General features: G+C 45.9%; 2 protein-coding genes across 2 annotated transcripts in view; both read left to right on the forward strand.

Annotated features, from left to right (window-relative positions):
- The window catches only part of LOC111154250 (3-ketodihydrosphingosine reductase), a 36217-nt gene extending 30158 nt beyond the window's left edge, over window positions 1-6059 (forward strand). The window contains exons 9-10 of the mRNA XM_022513751.1: window positions 788-889; window positions 5042-6059. Of these exons, the coding sequence (XP_022369459.1) occupies window positions 788-889; window positions 5042-5161 (222 nt within the window). The 3' untranslated portion in view covers window positions 5162-6059. The remainder of the gene's footprint in view (window positions 1-787; window positions 890-5041) is intronic.
- A 9043-nt stretch (window positions 6060-15102) lies between these two features.
- Window positions 15103-23834, forward strand: part of LOC111154217 (BCL2, apoptosis regulator) — a 184368-nt gene continuing 175636 nt past the window's right edge. Inside the window, exons 1-2 of the mRNA XM_022513692.1 lie at window positions 15103-15844; window positions 16061-16912. Of these exons, the coding sequence (XP_022369400.1) occupies window positions 16343-16912 (570 nt within the window). The 5' untranslated portion in view covers window positions 15103-15844; window positions 16061-16342. The remainder of the gene's footprint in view (window positions 15845-16060; window positions 16913-23834) is intronic.

Consider the following 23834-nt stretch of genomic DNA (forward strand, 5'->3'; position numbering starts at 1 on the left):
ACTGGGTGTGTATTCTCTTTTTGTCACCCAGAGTATTAAGAAGACTTGCCCATTAGAGTGGAGATTTAATAAAATGATTGATTTTATTGCTCTATCAAGAACATTTTAAAGCAAAACTGACCTTTTAAAACCTTTGAAAGATTTTTTAAAATTTCCCTTTACTTATCACTGCGTGTGTGTGGCCGTGGAGGGACGCCGCTACTGTGGTGGGTGCTAATGAACCAGCAGTTTTGCCCATCAGTGCAAACGCCAGTGAAAAGGCAGTTAAGGTCTTAGTATTATTACGACAGTCATTTTGTCCTCCTGGGTCCCCTGAAAGGGTCTCAGGACCCCCAGCCGTTCTTGGACCCACATTTTGAGAATGCCCTGCGTAGCCATTCTGGCCCATCGGCTGAGGCCACATTTGTTTACGAGCTTTGACATAGCTGTTACCCTCTCATGCCGCCTAAAGTGGACGCACTTCATTGTTTTTGCTTTTTTAATTTAATTTAATTTAATTTTTTTTTGAGAGAGAGATAGAGAGAGTGCAGGTGTGCTCTGATGCAAGCAAGCAGGGGCGAGGCAGAGGGAGAGGGAGAGAGAGAACCTTAAGCGGGTTCCTCTCCCAGCGTTTCGCCCCACGCGGGGCTCAGGCTCACGACCCTGAGATCCTGACCTGAGCTCAGATCGGAAGTTGGACGTCCGACTGCCTGAGCCACTCAGGCGTCCCACACACTTCGTGGTCTCTGAGGTGCTGATTCCTTTCCTGGTTATTACTGTTGCCTCTTTTCTCCTCCTTCTCTTTCAGCAAGGGAATTTTAACAGTTCCATTGGCTCCGACGGGTACATGCTGTCGTCCCTGACCTGTGGAATGGCTCCGGTAACTTCTATCACTGAAGGGCTCCAGCAGGTGAGCTGTGCTTGTAACCAGGCAGACGGACAGACAGACACACAGTGCCTCTCATTAAAACCCAGTGAGAAAAGGCTAACGAAGACTTGCAACTTTATCTGTGGGTGTGAAGTTGATTCTCTTGCTGTGGCAGTGATGAGAAAGTAGGACATAGTGAAGGACAGCAGCTGAGGGGTTCAGAGAGGGGAGAAGTGTTCTGTGCTCTGGCCCCGTGGATGTAGAGGGGTATGCCGTCTCTGCTCTCAGGACGTTCACTCGGGTTCTCTTGTGAGAACTGCAGGTGTTTGCGGTAGAGTGATGTAGGGTACCGGGCATCAGACCAGAACCCCCCTTCCAGGGGAGTCAGGTCAGAGGCAGCCGTGCTCAGGGAGGTACAAGTCAAGGATTCACCGCAGACCGTCCTCTCACCCACGCTCTGGCTCATCCAGCCACAGAGAAGTGAGCCGCTCGGTGCGCCCGGTGCCGTGTCAGCTGCTGCAGACTCAGGAGCGCAGCCTCTGCAGCCTCCGGGCTCATGGTCTCGTGGGAGCGACGGGCCGAGGTGATACGAATGCAGTGTGACAGGACAAGAGCTGTCCCAGAGGGCTGGCTCTGCACGGCCCCGATGAGGGATGGCGGAGCTTGGGCGGAGGGCTGGGCGGCTGCCTGGAAGGGGGCTGCCCGCACTGTTGGGTAGTTTATGACCAAGTACTGAGCTTTGTGTGGTAGGCCAGACTAAAAACGCGAAGGACTTGGGTGTGGGCTTTCTCCACTCTTCTCTTCCATGACTATGTCAACTCTCTCTTAGAGGTAGACGCTGTGTTCCGTGTAAGCTCTCCGAGGGCAGCCCCTTACAGCCCATGCCTGGCACATAGTGGGAACCTCAGGTCAGCACGTTCTGTGTGGCCATCTTGTCCCCTCTCCTACTTCCACATGCGTGACGCCTGACAGAAAACTTCAGCCCATAGCTGTTCCGTCCGCTGCAGTTCTGTATAAATTTCTCTGAGGTGTTTTCTCTGGGCTGCGACCTCCCATCCCCACTTCCGCATGCCTGCAGTGAAGCTGTGTTCCCCAGCATCCCGCCCCCACCTCCCCATCACCGAGTCTGTACTGCCTCTGTGATCGGGGTCCATGTTCATGTTCACTCAAGAGCTTGACGAGGAAGCGGTGTCATCCTGGACCCCATCCTGCCCCTCACGTGAGGGGTCAGGTCTGTCTCTCCTCTGACTCTCCTGCTTTCCCAGCCCCGCTGCTGCTCCCCTGGTTCAGGCCCGGGACACTGCAGTCAGCTCCCCGCCTGGGTCTCACGCTCTGAGTCAGAGGGGTCACCTGGGAGGGTATGGGCCCATAAAATGTTTCATGTGGTTCATCTGGTACATAAGTGTGCAGGTTGACATAAAATGGTTTTAAAATTAGATTGTCCATGAAAAGTCCAGATTTCAGATGTTTTGTGGAAAATCAGAAGGCCCAACAGCACACGGTCCGCATTCTCCCCTGGCAGTAATTGTGGGGGCAGGTGGCAGCCACTCCTGTTGTACGGGACATGGCCCCCCTCCCAGTGGCCTTATAGTACCCTGCCCCAGTCCTGGGTGCATCTGAGAGCCCTCACAGTTCCATGCCCATTTTTCCAAACTGTATAACCCACCCTGCAGGGCAGCCCTTGGCAGCCCCCCAGGCCCACTGACGTAAAGCTTCCACTCCATCACATGGCATAGCCCTCTGACCTTCGACCTTGCTCATCTTCCTGCCCCTTCTCCTCTTCCCATGACTTTGTGTCTCTGCCTCCATCCCCAGCCTTCCTCTGTCTGACCAACTTCTGGTCTTCCTTCAGGTCTCACGTTAAGCGTTGCTTTTTCCAGAAAACTCCAAGACTGTTCAATTCCTTAGACTTAGCTATTTTAGCATTTTGGTGTGCTGTGTTCTCACTGCTTTTTCTTGATTTTTTTCCTTTCTTTCTTTCTTTTGTTTTTAAATAATAGACTTTATTTTTCAGGGCAGTTTTATGTTGATAGGAAATTTGAGTTGAAATTATGGAGTTCCCATACACCCCCTCTTCCTGTGCCCACAGACTCCCCCGTTACTAGCATCTTGCATTAGCATGGCACATCGGCACAGGTGATGAGCCAGTAGGCAGACGTCATTATTAATGGAAGTCCATGGTTTACATTAGGGTTTACTCTTGGTATCACATGACCTTCTTACGGGTTTTGACAAGTGTACACGCCATGGACGTCTGGTGCCACATGTCCACCGTCACCCTGTATAACATGGAGTCTTTCCCCAGCCCACACATTCACCCGTGCTCCTCCTGGTCATCCTTCCCTCCTCCTCCTGAACCCCTGGCAATCACTGATCTCGTCACTGTCCTTGTCGTTCTGCCTTTTTCCAGCTTCCCTTTGGTTCTTTCATTTTTCAAAGTTATCTTTACACACCCTTCAGAGAACCGGTGTTTTCAAACTCTGTGGGAACAACAGTGGCCCCCCTTTGGCCTTCTCAGACATAGCCACACTGTTCTGTGGCCTGGGCCTCCACGTGTCCATCTAGAGTACGCCCAGAGTGTAGACTTACGTGGCCGCCTCCACGGATTTCTCAGCTTGGGGTCAGGCATGGGCTTCCACCAAGAAAGAGGAGGATTTAGCTCTTCCTCACGCCCTCTCCCTTCTGCTTACAGCCGCCTCTCCTCCGTTCCCATCCTCCCTTTTTACTTATATTATGATTCTGGTCAGATCTGTATTTGAGATTATCGTTGTTACAGCTATGTCAGTGCTCTTCACAGCTGAACTCCGTATTATACATAATTAATTTTCCTTTCTTGTATAACCTTTTGTTTTCCCTGAAACTGTTACTGGCTTTTTTCTATGTATTAATAATGACAGTCTTCATTTCCTCAGAAATATCAGACATTCTATCAGTTTTCGCTTCTGGAAGCAATCCTTCCTGGAGCCTTCTGAGCTACCCGTCAGGACACACTGTCCCATGTCTGGGGTCCTCTCTGCCTGTCATCTGCTTTGGGGGTCCCCTGCCTCCTGTGTCACATGACGTTCCCTTTCTTCATTGACCCCTCAATGTGGCTTTTTTAGTCTTCTAGTGCTTTTCTGAAAAAGGGCCCACGGGAGGCAACATTTGAGAACTAGTGTATTTGAAAATGCTTTTCTTTGTAGTTCTGTGTCTGGAAAAAAATTCCAGTCAGAGGTGTTGCCGTGAGAATGTGTGGACAGGAATCCTGATGGTTAATGGACATCCCCTGTTTCTGCCTAATGCAGTAATTGTCCTCCCCCAGTTGGTCGTCTTTCTAATTATCAAAGAAGCTTGTGGAAGGCAGGCCTGTGTCTTTCTCGCTATGGTGGTAGCACTTAGAATAGGGTCTGACTTTTCTGTTCAGAACATAAGTCTTTTTTTTTTTTTTAAAGATTTTATTTATTTGACAGACAGATCACAAGTAGACAGAGAAGCAGGCAGAGAGAGAGGGGGGTAAGCAGGCTCCCCGCTGCCCAGAGAGCCCGATGCGGGGCTCGATCCCAGGATCCTGGGATCATGACCTGAGCCGAAGGTAGAGGCTTTAACCCACTGAGCCACCCAGGTGCCCCCAGGACATAAGTCTTAAATCAGAAAGCCTTGATGACAGTTTGGGTATTGGGGATGCCGGAGTGGATATTCTCTAGCTATTAGAACCCAAGGACTGCTAAGAATACCTAATTTGGTTTTTGTATAATTTGAATTTATGAATTGGGCAAACATTCGGCTGTTATAACTTTGACAGGCACATGCCGTCCAGGGGCGCAAGTGGACAGCTTCTGTCCTCTGTGCTCTCCTGATGCTTACAGAGTTATTTTATTTTATTTTAAAGATTTTATTTATTTGAGAGAGAAAGAAGAGAGAGGGCAGGGAGGAGGGGCCGTGGGAGAGGGAGAAGCAGATTCCCGGCTGAGTAGGGAGTCCGACTCGGGGGACATGGGACTCGATCCCAGGACCCTGAGATATGACCTGAGCCAAAGGCAGAAATATAACCCACGGAGCCACCCAGGCGCCCCAGTTCGGGAGTTTTCGTCATCCTTGGAGCAGATTAGAAGACATGTCTTCGAAACTCTTTATGGGAGAGGACCTTGAAACCCGCTGAGGTGAGGTGCGGCCCTGTGCTGTGGGACGAGCTCGGGGTCTCTCTGTGTCTCGCAGGTGGTCACCATGGGCCTTTTCCGCACCATCGCGCTGTTTTACCTCGGAAGCTTCGACAGCATCGTGCGTCGCTGCATGACGCAGAGAGCAAAATCGGAAATTGCAGACAAAACTGCCTAATCCGTACCCCTGGGGAAAAGACTGTTTCTAAATAACCGAACAGCTTGCTGCTAAAAGGGACCCAGTTTTTGGCCTACAGACACGTATGTATCGCTTTTGAATATGTGAGATCGGACCAGTGCTCTTCAGAAACCTGGCTGTGGGCGAGGGGAGAGGCGTGCGGCTCGGGTGATGTTATTAACACTATGCAAATACGGAGCAGGAGACCCGTGGTTCTCGGGGCGGGGAGGTGAGGACCCTATGGGAACGAACAGCATGTGAGCAGGGTGGAGACCTTGATTCCAGAACGATCATTTACATGTGTCTATTTATTCTTTTTTCTCCCCCCCTCTATTGAGATTAAGTCCAGAAATGTACCTTATGATATATAAGATGCAGCTTTGGGCACTTTTTTTAACCTTCCACAATAGGCAGTTTATAGGTTTCTGGGGCTTTTTTTTTCCCCCTTTGGTCTTTTTAACATGGTGTATTTTATTCAAGAGGAGTTTTACACATTGTGGGCAAGTCTGAGTGTGTGATGATGTCCCTGACTCACTGTCTTCTGGTGGCCACTCGTGGCTTCTCTCTCTCTTTGATCCCATAAAAATACAGGGGGATGAGAGAGAACAATGCAGGGGAAGGGCAGGAGAGAGCGTTTTCCAGTAGGAAAAATAGTGATTTCTTGTCTTCTTTAGACTCAAATGCGTAGAGCACTTTTTGTTTTTCATTCACGGGGAAAGGCAGCCTCCTAAAATGTTTTCTGAAGAGAAATAAAATCTTAGAAGCTTAAAAGTTTACAATTTCTTCAACAGCCATGAGGACGCGGAGCTCACCCATCCCATTAGAGTGTCTTGTCATTCTTCCCGTCTCTCCCTCCTGTTTTCCTGATACTGCTATAATATTTTTATATATAAAAAAAAAGACTAGTTAAAATTTTTTGACTTGACTTTTTAAATTAACTCATGAATTAATTAAAACAGGTGAAAAAAATTAAAAAGCGTGACATTCTTCTGGTAGCATATATGTAGCTTTTACGAAAGGCTGATGATCGTATATTTGCATTTTGCTCATTAAGAGAAAGAAGATAGGACAAAGCCGATTTTGAAGATACTCATTTTTGAAAGAAAATGATCACCCATTCTTTCTGTGACTCCCATTTAATCAGAGAACCTTCTCTGCACACCACGTTAAGGAAGCCCAATCATCACTCCCGCAACATAAGCCCTGGGATCCTCTCGGCCCCGTGAATGTTGTTTTCACATCACAGGCTCTGTTGCTCAGTTTGTGGATTTCCACAATAAGTGCCTCTCATGGGTTTTGGCCAACATTCCCTACTTCTTCCTGTCACTGTGTGTGCTCCACACACAGTGAACAGTCCCCTTCATCGTAATGCTACGTAATGCTACGCCCCCTCCTTCCTGCACACACAGTATGCATATACTGTGCATACAAAAGATTAAAGGCCTAAAAATTACAGCAAACCTTCTTTTGCTCTTGAATTTTTGAACCTCTTGACTTTAAGATGACTTATTTTTTTTTAAGTGAGATATTTAATGGCTTTAATCCTTGGCATCCTTTTAATGAGGATCTGAGAATGGCATATTTTAACACTGACAAAGATCGAAGAAATTATTTAATATAGAAGTTGCTTGGAATGACTTCATTGCAGTTTGTGGGGGTGGGTGGATGCCATAACAGTTTCATGAATCTCTCTGTCTTCTGTAGCCATCGTTTGCAAACTACATTAGGTCATACCTCGCAGCCTCTTAAGGTAGAATAATGGCTCTATTTCCGTAATTCGCAGAAAACAGTTACACATTAATGTCTGGCTATTTCTCACTTTTATTTTTTCTGGTGAATGTTCCTTGTTGGCACCTCCAACTGCTGGTCCAGATGAAAATCTAGCCCAAGATGGTGTCTCGTTTAGTACGATTATTGGACCACAGTTACTTCCGTAGGCGTTTTCAAGGTTTCCTCGTAGCCTGTACTGTCACCTCCAGGTAATCTGCTCCCTGAACAAATTTAAGAGCCCCCATTCTGTGGTGGGAGATCCTTTCCTCAAACCTGTTGTAGCTTGGGCATGAGAGCAGATTTTGTGGCGATCATATCATCAAGGAATGGGCTTCTTTGTCAGACAAGTTAAAGGGCCAAAGCTCTGTATCCAAAAAGCTTTGAAAACTAAGTTTTTGGGGTTTTTTTCCCCTTCTTTTCCTAAACTTGATGCCATTATTCATTTGATAGCAAAACCTGACTTGAACTGATTGTTAGAGTTTTGATTTATCCATTTTATGGACTCTTCATTAATTTTTCCCAAAGAAACAACAATGAGTTTGATTCTAGGTATTGCCCTAGATTCTACAGACACGTTTTGTAACATCCAGCATATGCCCCACATCACCTTTTTCCAAATCTAAAAAATTAAGAATTCTGAAATGAGTCTGGCCCGAACAGTTTGGATATAGGATTATGGACATTTAGCAGTGTCACACAAAGATCTGACTTCATCCAAAACATGAAAATATTACAAAGGCAAATTCTATTTTTTATCTTTTTTGGCTCAGTTTTTGTACATTTTTTATACTGACTTGTCTTTTTTTTTTTTTTTTTTGCCTGCTCAGGGGAATTAAAAACAACACCAACAACAATGCACACACACACAAAACCCCCTGAGTCAGATTGTTCAGGAAACTGTTGCCATTTCTTTTTTCTTTTTCTTTTTCTTTTTTTTAAAGGGGTCATTGATTCAACACTGTACTGTACCCAGAAGTGGGTGTGTCTTACCTGTGGCAGAAGGAGTTTGATTCCAATGCTGTTGAAGTGTTGGCTTTCTGTTTGTGACCAGCTACTGTTTACTGTGTGTGTTGGTTCCGAAGTGGTTGCCTCTGCTGGGCTTGGTTTTACTGTTTTATTATAGTATATTTGTGAGTATATTTATTTAAAAAAAATGTTGAATGTCGTTCATCTGTAGAAATTCCAAAATATGTTCAAGGACCCTCTATAATTAAAAAAGATATAAGATATAACCCCCATTTCTTTTTACAAAAACAAAGTCCAGGAAATTGTTCTTTTCTGTTATTTTTTAAAATTTAATTTTCACAGCTGAAAAGAGAAAAAATGAAAAATACTGTCAATAATGGCCTCTTTGCATTAATACTTACATGTGTTCAGTTAGAAATTTGCTGGTTAAACCATATCACTGATTCTTAGAAGCGAACTTTGGGAGTGCATTTCTAATATTTAGATGATAAAAGCATTTTGGAAATAGTAGCTTCAATTTGAAGAATTGTATGTCTTTGTCTTTCTGGAAGAAGGCAATACCATGATAATTTTTTTTTTACTGAGTTTTATCATCAACAGATTTAATTTTATTACCTCATGTTCTAATTTAAACATGTCTCACTCACATGAGGACACTTTTAAATATTCATAGTTTTTGACATACGATGCTTTGTATCTTTCTCATGTCCTTAGTTCTTAGTAACTCAGCTTTAAAAAGTACACTAACCATAACCTTCCATACTCTGGACTAAATCTTGTTTAGTTCAGCGCAATGACGGCAGATTTGATATTTTGAAGAGGAGATAATAGCTATTATATTTTACACTTGCTTGATGGGACAACTCTAAAGACATTTTTAAGCTGTAAGAATGCACTTGGCTATTTTGATATATATTAGAACTTGTGTTTGCTACTTTAGATGCTTTTGTGGCAAAATTGTAACCTAATTTTCATATCTTGTATTTCTGAATCACAACAAAAAATAAATGGGGAACAAGCTTTACAGATTTGAAAATGTATTTTTTTTTTTTAGAAATTTGTGTTTAAGAGTCATTTAAGCAAAACACAAATCTCTTTCATAATATTATACTAACCTTGCCTCCTAAACATTGACAGGGCTTGATTTTGATCATTTTTTAGGAACTAATATTTTCAGAGTAAGTTACTTGGCATTCAGAGCGCCTATTTCAAATATGTTCTGTGTTTGTGTGACTCAGATATGGGAAACATGAGTAAAAGGTGGTAGAAAAGAAAAGTGGTAGTAATATTTCTTGATGTAATACATTTCATATAGAAACAAATAGATTTCCCACACTTTAAACCTGCATATACTAACAATGCAATATTTCTTAGGTTCTGAAGAACACAGAAGACTGATATATAAAATAACACACCTTAATTGTCCTGTCTTTAAATGGGAAATGGGTTTCCATCATGGAGAGATTCCTTGGACATCTTGGTTTGCAAACTTGAGCTTTCTCTAAATTTGAGCACTGTATATACCATAAGCAGCATATGATATCCCTTCTATAATTTTTGTATTTGGATGTTTAAAAAGGAAAAAAATACAGTGTTCCACTACTGATTTTATGCCCTCGATTTCCCCTCATTCAACATATATTTACTGAGCTCGGCATCCAGGCCCCTGGGGATACTACTCTGCACAAACAGTTTGTCCCTCCTAGATGGTGACTGCATTTCTTCTTTCTTCCCTCCTCACTCCTTCATCTCTCTGAAGGCCCTTACAAGTCTTCCTGGACTTCCTTTCTTCAGCTTGGAACCTCTGAATTTTATGCCACAAATGTTTGAATGTCAGACAGTATTTTGGCTGGGAAAGCACAAAGGAAAAATACAGCCCCTGTCCTCAGATAAACCTAGCCCATGGCGGTCACTGCCGTGAGCGCATCACATTGAATTCATCTCAATCATGTGCTGCCCCTCAAGCGGTACTCTTCATATCCGCCTTACCAGAGGCACAGGCACAGAGAGGTTAAGTAACTAGTCCACGGTAGCAACTACTAAGCTGTGGAGCCTATATTCAGTTTTCTGCCTACACCCTGTCCTAACCCTCTTCCAGTGGCACAAGGGGGCTCTGAGGACTGCGCAGGGAAGTCAGGCATGGTCTCATTGGGTGGGGGCGGGAGGGTCTGAAGATGAAACTTGAGGAATGAGGATGAATTCGCTCTGAGAAGGTTGGGTGTGTTTCAGGTAGAAGAGCAGATGTGCAAAGGCAAAAGGCACGAGAGATCTTGGTGTATTCCAGAAAGCGCAGAGTTAATATGGCTGCAAGAAGGGAAGGCATAAGGAAAGGCGGGGCCCCCGGGGGGTAGATTTGCACCAGATCAAGCCATGTGGAGGAGTTGCAGTGTTAGCCTCCGAAGAACTTTGGGCAGAAATATAAAATGGCCAGATTTGAGTTTTAAAAAGATCATGGTGCCCCTTGAAATTCAGGGGTTGCTGAGCCCTGAGCCTTGAGTAAAACCATTGTCGTTAGTTTGGAAGATCCCATATTAGACACACATAATTATGGGTTGAGTTGTGCACCCTCAAAAGATGTCATCATTGTCTTAACCCCCAGTGCCCGTAAATGTGATCTTATTTGGAAATAGGGTCTTTACCAATATAACTGAGTTAAGATGAGTTTATTCGGTTCCTAATCCAATATGGTTGGCAACCTTACAAGAAGAGAACCCAGAGAGACACGGAGAAGGCCAAGTGACAACAGAGGCAGATCAGAGTCAGGCAGGTACATGCCCAGGCCCCCCAAGGACTGCCAGACACCACCAGAAGCTAGGAAGGGTGAGGAAAGATCTCTCCCTAGAGCCCCTTCAGAGGGAGCCCGGCCCAGCTGACACCTTGATTTTAGACTTCACACCTCCTGAACTGTGGGGAAATAAATTTGTTTCAAGCCACCTTGCTCGTGGTACTTTGTTATGGAAGCCCTAGGAGATAAAAACAGTCACCTTGATTTCTCTAAACATGTTCATCAATAAGTAATAACCGGGAGACACTGCTCTGTGCCAATCACGTACGAAAATAAAAGTCATTGCACAGAAGAATGTCAATTCCTTGCCTATTTCCCCTTCATACAATGGTGTTATCCCGTTGTTTGGGTCTGTGACTGCAGTTTTGATCCAATGAGGGCAGTAGCCATTTGAAAAATGTAACTCCCTGCGCTTACTTCATTTCACTTTAAATGCCAAGTCATGGATTTGAAGGGAAAAGAATTGCCAGGAGTATATTTCCTGCCCTTGCCTTTGTGAACCAGAAGGAAACAGGACTTGCCTGCTATCAAACTCACACAAAAGAATGATTCACCTGCAGTTTTTGCCTAGCTGCAAAGGTTGTTGCTTAATTATTTCAAACATTTTTTGAGGTTTAGGGCCCACCATACATGAGTTAAGTAGGTTTGTCAGTTAAACCAAGGCCCGTTGGTTTAGATTTGGTGAAAGTGTTTCCTTGTGATGACAAGGATGGTTTGAGAGCACATAGTGGACAAATCGTTTGCAGTCAGTCCTATAGCAGAAGACAGGCTCTGGGGCATTAATGCACTGAGAACAGTGTTACTGTTAGTACCAAATGCTAATTGGGAATTAGTATTATACTAGTATCCTATAATAATGACCAACAACAGATGCAACCCGTCTGAACGCACATGACACTATTTAGTGTCAAGAGTTCATAATATCTAAGCTGTGTCAATTACATCACAATAAAGCTAGAAATGATAATTTAGAAGACATTTGAAACTGGAAATTAGTGTTTTGCATTGCTTGTCTGGGAGATGTTTTTTAAGCAGTTCCTTTTTATGCAGTTATGTGAACTCTTTGTTCTTACCCTCTCTGGTCAGTTCATTTCCTTTATGGATGTATTTCCACTTTAGTTTGTCTAAATGGCTTGGGGTCGTGTTTTATATTTTTAACTCACCTTATCTATTAATTGTCAGTTCCCTCTCAGTTAATGAATGGGCTTTTTGTATCCCCATTTTATTTTATTTTATTTTTATTTTATTTATTTTTTTTATTTTAAAGATTTTTTGTTTTATTTATTTATTTGACAGACAGAGATCACAAGTAGGCAGAGAGGCAGGCAGAGAGAGAGGAAGGGAAGCAGGCTCCCTGCTGAGCAGAGAGCCCGATGCGGGACTCGATCCCAGGACCCTGAGATCATGACCTGAGCCGAAGGCAGCGGCTTAACCCACTGAGCCACCCGGGCGCCCTGTATCCCCATTTTAAATAAAAAGTTTAATAGTAAGACTTACTACATGCCTATATATAAAACATGTATGCCCAGATTAGAATAATGTCCTTTTTGAATTTCATAACCCTTGGAAGTGTTTCTATTCATGATGGACGAAGAGAACTTTCTGAATGATACTGTTAAACATCAACCAGTAGGTGGCGAAAATTGGCAATAAAAAGCTTTTTGTTTGGCAGACGGGAGAATAAAGGAAAACACGGGCCTTTCAGGCTCTTGATACAATCTCCCTTCCTTGCATCTCGTTCTTTTCTCTCCCTGGTGCCACCCTACTCCTAGAACCCAGCCGGGCAAAGCTGCCAGCCGGGTAGTCCATTGGCTCTGAAAGGTGGAAGGTGTCTTGCGAAGTGAAAAGCCTATAGTGCATCCAGGTGGGAGGGTGTTGGAAGGTCTTTGGCACAGATCTGGGATTCAAACCCAGGACTCCTGGCTCTGGTCAGGTCTCCCTCCACTCCCTCCCCAATACCCAGAGATAGTGACAACACACACTTCCTACAATACCTGCCCTCACACTTGAGGGTGTAAGCTAATAACCCAATCTGAATGGAGGAATGGTTTCACGCTTTCAATATGAAGAGAATTCAGAACATTCCTGGGGAATATATAATCTTAGTCCAGGACTGCAATGCAGCCCTGTCCTGAGAACGGCCGGGGATGGCCAAGATGCCCACCCCCGAAGGGGTAAGTCTGAGAAAATCTGTCAAGTGAGGCTCTCTGGGAGCAAAGGAGAGGAAAAAAAAAAAAAAAAGGAGGCTTTTCTTTCTCCGGGAATGGGGAATCCCGTTTCCTTCTGGGGACCCCTTTGCAGAAGTACAATCTATTTTCCAGCTCTGTCCTCTTGTTTCCTCACTCCCATGCTAGGTCGCAGAAACACAAAGGTTTTCAATTCCTCTTAAGTAATTTTGGAGGCCTAAGACAAGCTTCTGAGAAGATCCTTAAACTATCATGCTGAGGCATTAGTATAGGTTTCTACTCTTTCTGTGAGAACATACACCCCAGGTCAGTCTATATACCCAGTGTTCATCTCCAGGCCAGACCCTGTGTCACCACCGCCCACCCCAGCCCCACCACCACCCAGTGCCATGTCCCATGAAAAAGCAGGAAGGAGCATCTTCCTTCATTCCTTCTTGCTGGGATAAGAAGTTTGTACGAGGCACCCATCCCTACTTGCAAGAGGTTGGCATGTTGTCTGGTTGCCTATGATAAATGGGATGGAAATAATTTATGCTTATTTTGCTCAAGAGCACATGCTTTGATTTGAGGCTAGGAACGAGACAAAATAAAGATGGTGTTGGAACACGTTTGTGCACGTTGCTACGCTCATTTGTCACGTTTCTATGAGTGCTCTAGCCCAGCATCCCTATCTATCTGTATTTGAGCCCTATCAGGTAAGCTGCTGGGCTTTTAGTAAACATTTTTCTTGGCCCTTTATTTGCCAAAGACTTTCTGAGATGATTAAAAAAAAAAAAAGTTAAACAAGCACAACTTGTTTGCCCTCTTGTGCTTTTCTCCTAGGGACTGTGCAGGCTGATGAATGAAAAGACTATGTGCTTGCGTGTGTAATATATTTATGTGTGTGATTGTGTGTGTACACGCGCGCGTTCAGATAACTTGAGAAGCTGCGGCCATCTGGCACTGGCTGCTCGGCGACCCCACAGGCCTTGGGAAACCCACCCACCCGGTGTTGGGACCTTTTTCAGGGCCTGAGAGTTACCCGGTATCCCCCCCCCCCCCCCCCGCAGCGACCAGGCCCAACCTAGTGCCAGTCCTGTCAGGGGCGGAGGCAAAACGTTTATTTAGCCATCTTAGAGCCCTTGACGTCGTCGACTCGCCCCTCACTGGCCCGCTGAGGGCTGTCTGGCCTTGGTCACGGATGGTGTCCCCAGGGTGTGTGTTCCGCCTGCACACCTAGGAAGCAACTTGAAAGTAAATACCACGCTCGAGGCTTCCCTTGCCTCTCCGCGGGAGGGCCACGCTGAGGTCCCACTGCTCGGGGTCAGCGTGGGCCTGGTCTCCTCCCTGGCAGCTGCCAGGAGCCGGCAACACGGTGTGTACACGTACACACACGCGCGCGCGCGCACACACGCGTGCACACTCGGTTAAAGGGGTCGAAGCGATTCTCGGCGCGCGCGCGCGCACACACACACACACACACACACACACACACACACACACACACACACTCGGTTACAAGGGTAGAAGCGATTCCCGGCGGTTGCGCCCTTGGCGCACCCACCCGGCAACCGCCCTGCCGGCCGCGTGCAGTCCCCCGGGCGCCCCCGGCCCCTCGCGGGCCCCTGAGAGCGCGCCGGGCCCGCTGCAGGCCGGAGGAGGCCCCTCGCACACCCACGGCGCCGCGGCCGCGCGGGAGGCCTGCGCCGCCCGCGCCACCCACCGGCCGGGCCCAGCGGGCGGGCGGGCGGGTGGAGCGGAGCTGGCCGGGCGGGCGGGGGCGTCCCGGGCGCGCCCTCCCCGGCCGCGGGCCCTGCGCGCCATGTGTCCTCCGCGGGGCGCGCTGCTCCGAGCCCGGCCGCGGCTCCTTTAACCCGGGAAGGGGAGCGGGGCGGAGGGGCGGCGGGGCGGCTCCGAGGAGGGCTCTTTCTTTCTTCTTTTTTTGAATGAACCGTGTGACGTACGTACAGGAAACCAGTCGGTTAGAGAGAATGAAGTAAGAGGCCAGCCCCCACCCCCCCCCCCCGCCCCGCGCCCGCCCCCGCCCCCTTCCTCCCCGCCCCCTCCCCCGCCCGCCGCGCTCCCTCCCGCCGCTCTCGGTTTCCCCGCCGAGCCGCCGCCGCCGCCGCCGCCGCTGCCAGCGAAGGTGCCGGGCGCCGGGCCCTCCCCGCCGGCGCGGCCGTCATCGCCCGGAGCGGGTGCGCGGCGGGAGCGCGGAGGGGGCGGCCGCCGCTAGCGCCGCCGCGCAGGAGCAGGAGGAGGAGAAAGGGTGCGCAGCCCGGAGGCGGGGTGCGCCGGTGGGGTGCAGCGGAAGAGGGGGTCCAGGGGGGAGAACTTCGTAGCAGTCATCCTTTTTAGGAAAAGAGGGAAAAAATAAAACCCTCCCCCACCACCTCCTTCTCCCCACCCCTCGCCGCACCACACACAGCGCGGGCTTCTCGCGCTCGGCACCGGCGGGCCGGGCGCGTCCTGCCTTCGTTATCAAGCAGCTTTTCGGAAAATGCATTTGCCGTTCGGAGTTTAATCAGAAGAGGATTCCTGCCCCCGTGCCCGGCTCGTCCGGCGGCCCCCGGTCCCTGTCTGTCTCCCGTGGAGGAGTGAAGCGGTCCCGCGGATAGAGATCCATGTCTGTGCCCGCGCGTGTGTGTGCGTGTGTAAATTGCCGAGAGGAGGAAAATCACAGGACTTCTGCAAATACGGGACTGAAAATTGTAATTCATCTGCCGCCGCCGCTGCCTTTTTTTCCTCGTGCTCTTGAGATCTCCGGTTGGGATTCCTACGGATTGACATTTCTGTGACGGAGAAGTCTGGGAATCAAACTGGAAATTCTCCTAATTTTTTACCCTCCCTCCCCCAACTCCTGATTCATTTGGAAGTTTCAAAGCAGCTATAACTGGAGAGTTCTGAAGATTGATGGAATCTTTGCCTTATGCATTTGTTTTGTTTTCACAAAAAAGGAAACTTGACAGAGGATCATGCTGTCCTTAAAAAATACAAGTAAGTTCTTTGCACAGGAAATTGGTTTAATGTAACTTTCAGTGGAAACAATTGAGATTTTAACTTTAAGTGCATTCGAGTAAGTTTAATTTCCAGGCAGTTTAATACATTCTTTTAAGCTGTGTTTCTTGTAGTGTGTATGCCCTGCGTTCTTTCACCCAGTGTATAAAGGAAAATGCACCTGATTTTGACTTAGTTTTCTTTTTGACCTTTCAGCATCGCAGAGGAAGTAGACTGATATTAACAATAATTAATAATAATGTGCCTCATGAAATAAAGATCCGAAAGGAATTTCAGTAAAAATTTCCTGCATCTCATGCCAAGAGGGAAACACCAGAATCAAGTGTTCCGCGTGACTGAAGACACCCCCTCATCCAAGAATGCGAAGCACATCCAATAAAATAGCTGGATTATAACTATTCTTTCTTTCGGGGCCGTGGGGCGGGAGCAGGGGCGAGAGGTGCTGCTGGTACCCGGCTGCTTTTCCTCGGGGGAAGGATGGCGCACGCTGGGAGAACAGGGTATGATAACCGGGAGATAGTGATGAAGTACATCCACTATAAGCTGTCGCAGAGGGGCTACGAGTGGGATGCCGGAGACTCGGGCGCCGCGCCCCCGGGGGCCGCCCCCGCGCCGGGCATCTTCTCCTCCCAGCCCGGGCGCACCCCCGCGCCCGCCAGGACCTCGCCGCCCCCGCCCCCCGCCGCCCTCGCCGCCGCTGCCGCCGCGGGCCCTACGCTCAGCCCCGTGCCACCTGTGGTCCACCTGACCCTGCGCCAGGCCGGCGACGACTTCTCCCGTCGCTACCGCCGCGACTTCGCAGAGATGTCCAGCCAGCTGCACCTGACACCCTTCACCGCGAGGGGACGCTTTGCCACGGTGGTGGAGGAGCTCTTCAGGGATGGGGTGAACTGGGGGAGGATTGTGGCCTTCTTTGAGTTCGGTGGGGTCATGTGTGTGGAGAGCGTCAACCGGGAGATGTCGCCCCTGGTGGACAACATCGCCCTATGGATGACTGAGTACCTGAACCGGCACTTGCACACCTGGATCCAGGACAACGGAGGCTGGGTAGGTGCACGTCTGCTTGCGTGTGCGTCTGGGCTGGACATTTCCAGTCGGGGGCTGAGAATCCGTGGTTGGAGTGTGGGTGGGCTCCTGGGCCAAGGGCAGGCTGATGAGCCAGGGAAATAAAATCAGGGTGCCTGCTTCCCTCGCCCTACTACCCCCGCCCCCCATGAAGGTCCCGCTGCCGGACCTATTGTTGATGATTCCTTCTGGCCAAAAGTGTTTTCCTTGCTTGCCAGCTTTGGAGGGTTAAAGATCCAGCATTTGCTATCCAGTGGGATCTCGGGATAAATGGTATCCTTTCAGGGTTTCTTAGACTGGGGGGTCCAGAGATCCTCCCCCCACCCCCAACCACCGACAACTCATGAGCTAGACTCCAGGTTGGGTTGGCAATCCGCGTGTTAGACAAGTTCCCCTGGGAATTATTTGTACTACAATTTGGGAACTACCCGATTAGAAGAACAGACTCCACCAGAGGACCAAGGGCATGCCTTTTCTGACTCACTTGGTAAGATCTATACTAAGAGGAAATCCAGTGTAGCCCGCTTTCCCTGGATAACCTAGATGTGTTTGTAAAGAGGTAAGTTGACTTTTGGAAAGCGCACAAACTCCATCCTGTGGCGTGTGCCACATGGTTCCCAGTGGGCATGACTGAGTGTCTTGAAGGAAATTGGGCCGTGGATACTTTATCTCATCAGTGACATAATTTGTTCTGGTTGTATACTTTGCATTCTATTTCTGTACCGGGTATATGACTTTAAAGTTTACTGTAATTTTAGTATCTTTTACTTTTCGCCACCTAGAGTCCACATCATTTGGTCGTCTTTGCTGGAAAAACTTGCATCTACAGTATCTGTAGAAAGCGTAAACACATTAATTCTCAGCTGTGGATGCTGTCATACTTTGAGGTTAGTTGTACTGATCGATGCCTGTAGCTTTGAAAAACGTCTGTGCGGTGATTTTTTTTCTGGTGCTAGATAGAGCTTCCATCATGTTATTATAAAGGTATTGTTTTGTATGATTCTTTGGAGGAGGGTGTCCAGATCCTAAGACTGAAGAATTGTAATTGAGATCTGCATCTTATATGTAAAATTACCAATTTATGGAAAAGTACAAGAGAAATCTTGTCTGAAGTTTTTTCAGACTTTTTGTTTGAAGGTGAAGAATTCTTTCTGAAAAAGGATGCAATGCAGTTCTTCCTTGTATTGTCTCTAGGGAGAATTACTGATGTTATTATTTTATAGGACCTAACAGGACCACAAAGCCTAAAAATTATTACAAATGGATTCAATTTCAAGAAGCACATTACATATTTTACTACAGTTTACAAGCATGCTAATATTAAGGCCAAGAAAAAAGAGAAAAAGCCAAGAAAGTAGATGGCTGAAAGTAGATGAGTGAAAATCTGATCCTATTTGATCAAAGTTGACAAAATCCCGATGCCACTTTCAATGTTTAAAAGGAAAATATCCCCATTTAAATTTCTAACGATTAAAATGCTCCTTGTGAATTGTCTTTTCAAGATCCTATATTGTCAGATCTTTAGTAATTCTGGAAGAATTTACTAAAGGATAGAAGGATATTTTTGTTAAAAGTTTGGTTAAGTAGGCGGTTTTATTTTTAACCACCATAACCAAAAAGGTAGAGAGTTCCAGACTCCCAAAAGGATCTTTTTAAAACCAACGTAAAACTTAAGTTGACAGTTCATATTTTTATGAAAAAAAATTTCAAAATTTTCTTTCTAGTTGAAAGAAATCCAAGGTACTAACTCTCATCTGTTAAGAAATTTAATGAAAAGCTAGGCAACAGACATGCTTATGATAGAAATTAAGATAGAACCTTGGCCTTTGTTTTGTTGCATTTTACTATGTTAACATCTCATGCAGTTGAGTTTACCTTTTAAGCAAAGGCTCACTTTTAACTCCTTTCGAAATAGAGTCTTCATAGTAGAGCCTGTCTCTCTGGTCAACAGGTATCTGAGATTGATAAACGTCGAGGCTGTATTTTATGGTGCCAAACCACAATGACGTACCGTAGAACATGATAAAAAAGTTTTTTTTGACAAAACCTTTCAGAGTAAACATAAATCATATAGAGGCACAAATAGCCGATGGTAAAATGTGTTTTCAGAACAACATGTTGATGGATGACTGGATAGGAAAACAAAGGAATTTGGGCAAAAAAAGCAGGTATCAGGAAATGTAATCATAAGTGGATACTTTGGAATCAAAGTGGTAGTATTTGAGAGTTACCAATGATTTACCTATCCTTTCAAATGAGCATGACTAACTAAATGTCTGGTTTAGGCATATGGCAAACAGACAGATTTTCCACCCCACCCCCCCGCCGAAATTTGCACCAATCAGAGTTGCGCCCTTAATACTGTATTGTGTCTTACAGTGTACTCAGAATGCCCATGGTCAAATGTCAGAAGAGAGCTAGTACATTCTTCCGACTTTTGACAATGACTTGTGTGGCTTCTAGGACTCAGTGGATCAGACTGCATGTAGAATAATGGGCATTTCGGATCTGAAGTCATTTTTTTTCTTTGCTGCTGTTGATGCAAAATCAGCCTTCTGAGGTTAAGGAAAACTGTTCGTATTCTGCATTCCATAGCTTGGAGAAAGTGTCTTGGGAGGAGAGGCGTCTGAGACACAGCCCCAGAAGCTTACAAATTAAATAAAGACTAAAGAAGAAATTGGGTTAAAACAGAGTGTAGCTTTATTCCTAAGTTTGAATAAGACATTGTGAGAGAAGCAGGACAGAGGGAGTACAAGACACCATTAGTTCTAGGAAATGTCTGAGAGCCCGCTACTCCAGTGGGGTTCACAGACCATCACCTGGGAGCTTCTTAGAGATGCAGCTTCTCAGGTTCCACCCCATAGCCAATGAGTCTGAACCTGTGGTTCTTGTGAGATCCACGTTGTCATATGCACATAAAAATTAGAGATGTTGACTATTATCTACCATTGGTTCCTGGGGCCATCTTTTAGGAAGAATGACAGTGTGGGATGGGTCCTCCACTGTCCCATTCCAGTAGCCTCCTGGGTTTTAGTATTACCTAGAATACTGAGTATTTCCCAGATGTCCACTAGTGTGACCTGGTCCTTGGATGAGATACCCTGGAATGAAAGAGAGGAGATAAATTATCGTAAGCTCCCATCTTCTCAAGAATGCTTTTCATGGTAGCTATACAGTTTGCATTGGCATTACTGATCCCAATAAAGTAAGTAACACAGCCCTTCTATTCCAATTAAAGGCAGGGGATTTCTGTCTTTTGATAGCTCCATTAGTTATTATTTTACCCCCTAGTAACATGGTTTGAGTTCTGTGGATGAGTTGACTAAGATTGCTTCAAGGCGAAGGGGCTCTTGGAGGGGAAGTGTCGAGATAAGGGCACTTTGACCATTAGTGAGGTTGATAGCTCCCTCCAGGCCGAGAACATTCAGCTTCATGTCTCATAAGAGAGTGAGGTGTGGGCTACTAAAAGAAAGAGAAGGCTTAAATGGGAGATTAGCTTCATTCTGTTGATGAGATGGTGGCGTGACTTTTCTTTTTCCTTTTTTTTTTTTTTTTTTTTTTGGTCTTTTGGTCTTTGTGGTTTAGGAAGACAGGAACTTACTTCTCCACATCCAGTAGAGGTTAGCTTCCTTTTTATTAGTTGGTCGGTAAGCAGTTTCTATCTTCTGTTGGCAGTCCAGATCCACCAAAACACTTGATTAACTAGAAAGCAATGCCATTCTCATGCCAGTGTAGGAAATAAGTGAAAAAGCATCATTTTCCTGGCAGCCAAGTATCAGCTGCTTATGGCCAATTTTGGCAGCGAAATGATAGGGATTAAAAATAGTCTGAAGATGGTCCAGTCTTAAGTAAGATATTTAATGATGAACTTTCCTTGGGAAAGTGCATCTTTCTCCCTGCTAAGGACCACGTGACTCCCTGCAGTAATTTATTCTGTAGGAAAAAAACTACATGGTTGCCCCTGGCGTTTGCAAGTCACGTGCTGTTCAGTGATTGTATTTGTGGACCTTTGTAAAATTTTATAGTTCACTTAGTTCACTTTTCTGTCCTAGGGCTTTCCTTGCTGTTCAATGTCTGTTGCAAACATGGCTTTCTTTTGTGTGTCCTGTTACTTTGAGCTGTGCTTTCTAGTGAGAACTGATTGATCTTTTTAACAGTCCTTAATTGACCTGGTACATTTCAGATTGTTTAAATGCACAGAACGCCAGGTAACAGAAAGCCACAAGTTGTTGTTGTTGTTGTTAAAAGCAAACTCTCAGAGTTTTTCCTTATCTTTGCTTCTAGTCCTAGTTGGTTTTTTGGAGGAAGAGTAAACTCACTCAGAAGGCAGGTGTGTGGGTGCTGTGTGTATGACTAGTGGTCCTGCTCAGCTGTCCCCATGCCCATTTCTGAGGTCGCTCATCGTGTCTTAGCAATAGTCACGCAAAGCAGTATCTCAGCCCAAGTGCAATTGTGCTAGAAAAACAACACTGTCTTTGTCGTGTACAAGTAGAAAGGTTCCCCACCCCCCGCCCTGAGATCGATTGTATTTGAGGTTCAAAGGTTCTGTTAAACCTTTTTAAGGTAATCTAATATCATCACCTTATTCAGTCATAGCTGTAACCTTGCAAACTGGTCACCCCTTCCCCCAGCTACATACAGGAGACCACTCCATGAATTTATTTCACTAGGAAGCTTTTCTTTTTCATTCTTCTTGGTTTGATTTAAACAGTGTTAGTGCTTGACATAGAAAGAGGATTAATGATGAAAATCATCCAAGGACTGAGACAGCTTTTCGACAGATGTGGTTGCCAGTCTTTATGTACCTGGCCCTGGGTTAGGTTGGGGACACAGCAAAGACAGCTTTTACCCCTGTGTTGGGTGACCTCACAGGCTAGTGTCATAGTTACTCTATGTCTAAGTGAACTCATAGTTCCATGCAACCCTATTAGCATGATCCTAGAGGCTCAGATTTAGAGAGAAAAGAAAAAAAAAACCCAAGTATGTATTATTTTGCATACACTTCTATCTTTGTCTAAAAAAGTTACTTCTAACCATATGGCTGTTCATGTGTGCATTAGGTCTGATTTAAATAGGAGGAGAAATGTAGGTAATTTAAAAAACACTGTACAATACAAACACACACTTAAGAGAACTGAAAGGCCAGGGGAGTTCCCTTGTTAAATATTTACCCATTAAACACCCTTAATACACATTAAGAAGACTTAATAAACACCTGTCTTCAATTTTTAAGGTATTTCAGTAATTCTTTGTATTTAAAAGACAATCAAGGCTTTGAATAGGGTGATTAGACTAACTTTAATTTGAAGAACTGCCTCTCTTAAATCATCCTTGTACGCAGAAAAATACAAGTTGATTTTGAACAGAACGTGGGCTCTTCCTTTGGCAGAGATTTAATAAAAAAAAGCTTTTGTTTTCTTTTGTTGTAGGTTATAGTACTGTTCCCTTTATTAAGAGGCTTCTCTTCCAAAATTGGTTTATAGAAATTTCTAGTCCACTGTAGCATTTGTGTTCCCGAAAGGCAGATCTTGTACTGACTAACTGCTTGTGCTCGTGGTCCTCCTTCTTTAGATGGAAGATGGTAAAACTTTTGAAATTACAACCAAGCCTTTTTCCTTCACCAATTTGTTCTGATATATGCTCAACTCCATAGTGCTGACATTGTTTCTCTGCTTTTTACTTGCCAGACAACAGAAGGACAGACAGCTGTCCTTCAGTAAGAATCATGATTGCATGATTGTTTCTAGCTCTTTCTCATGGAGACCCTGCCCCATGACTGTCCCCTAGCTGCCCATCATCCCACCACTGGGAAGCCTCCAGGATGTAGCTCCTGTGCCGTCCTGACACACGCAGGGTAGGAGTCACCTGAAGCAAAGAATGTTCTGCCTGCATTCCAGCAAGAGGGATCTGAAGAGGGCTGTGGCCAGAGCTAGAATATAACCTCGACCTCAGTCTTGCTGCTGGCAGCAGGGCAAGGCACAATTCTGTCCACAGAAGTGGGAAGTGGGGGGAAATGGGGGGAGATCGAATCCGCCAGCAGAACTTTCGCTTGCTCGAATCTCTGCAGTGTGAGATTAGAGGGGTTATTCCCAGGCCATAGAGAAGTTTTGACTAACTTAATTAAAATAGCTTCTACTCAAGACCGCTTCCCCACCCGCCCCTTAAACGTGTTTGAAAGGGAACGTCCCTGCCATGCTGGGGTGACTCTTTGTAGCGATGTACTGAGAGCTACTTGGGTGATTTTTCTTGGGGGATTGACAGGATTCTGTGAGAAACTTCTCGACAGAATGGGGACCTCTCTTCCCCGTGACACATGGAACACGCACTTCCCTGGGAAACTGTTTGGAAAATCTGTGTTTTCATCCTGCTCCTTGTTTTGCCTTCAGAATGTCAGGGATAGAGCCATATTCCATTTTTAGTTAATAATCAGCTCATCGGCTCTCTGGGGCTTCAACATAATGAGTCAGAAGCTTATGACTGATCCCACTCTCCTCTTTTACTATGCCTCCTGAAAACAACCCGAGGACCCACGACGTCAAGTGAAGCTTTAATATTTCAAGGGAGATTTTCCATCGAGGCCAGTACAGCTTTCTCGTGACAGTTCCAATTACTGTATTTCTCTCTTTTTAACTATCTTTTCTTAAGCCGCGGAAGTATCAGGAGTTTGCGACTTTTAATGCTTGGAGCACCGAACAAAGGATCAGTGTTGCAGGCTGTCTCTTCTTGACTATCTCCACCGCTTCTGGGCAGAGGACGAAGATGGCTTTAGCTGGTAGCACCGTGAATATTGTGTCTGTGTAGTGACCCTGAAATTGAACTGCAGCCCAGGCCACTCAGGTGCATTTGAATTTTCCAGAAGAATCTGGAACAGATACTTAGTCCTCTTCATTCACTCCCTATTTGC

The sequence above is a fragment of the Enhydra lutris genome, unplaced genomic scaffold (genome assembly GCF_002288905.1).
Source record: "Enhydra lutris kenyoni isolate GAN:26980312 unplaced genomic scaffold, ASM228890v2 scaffoldscaffold36, whole genome shotgun sequence".
NCBI lineage: Eukaryota > Metazoa > Chordata > Mammalia > Carnivora > Mustelidae > Enhydra > Enhydra lutris.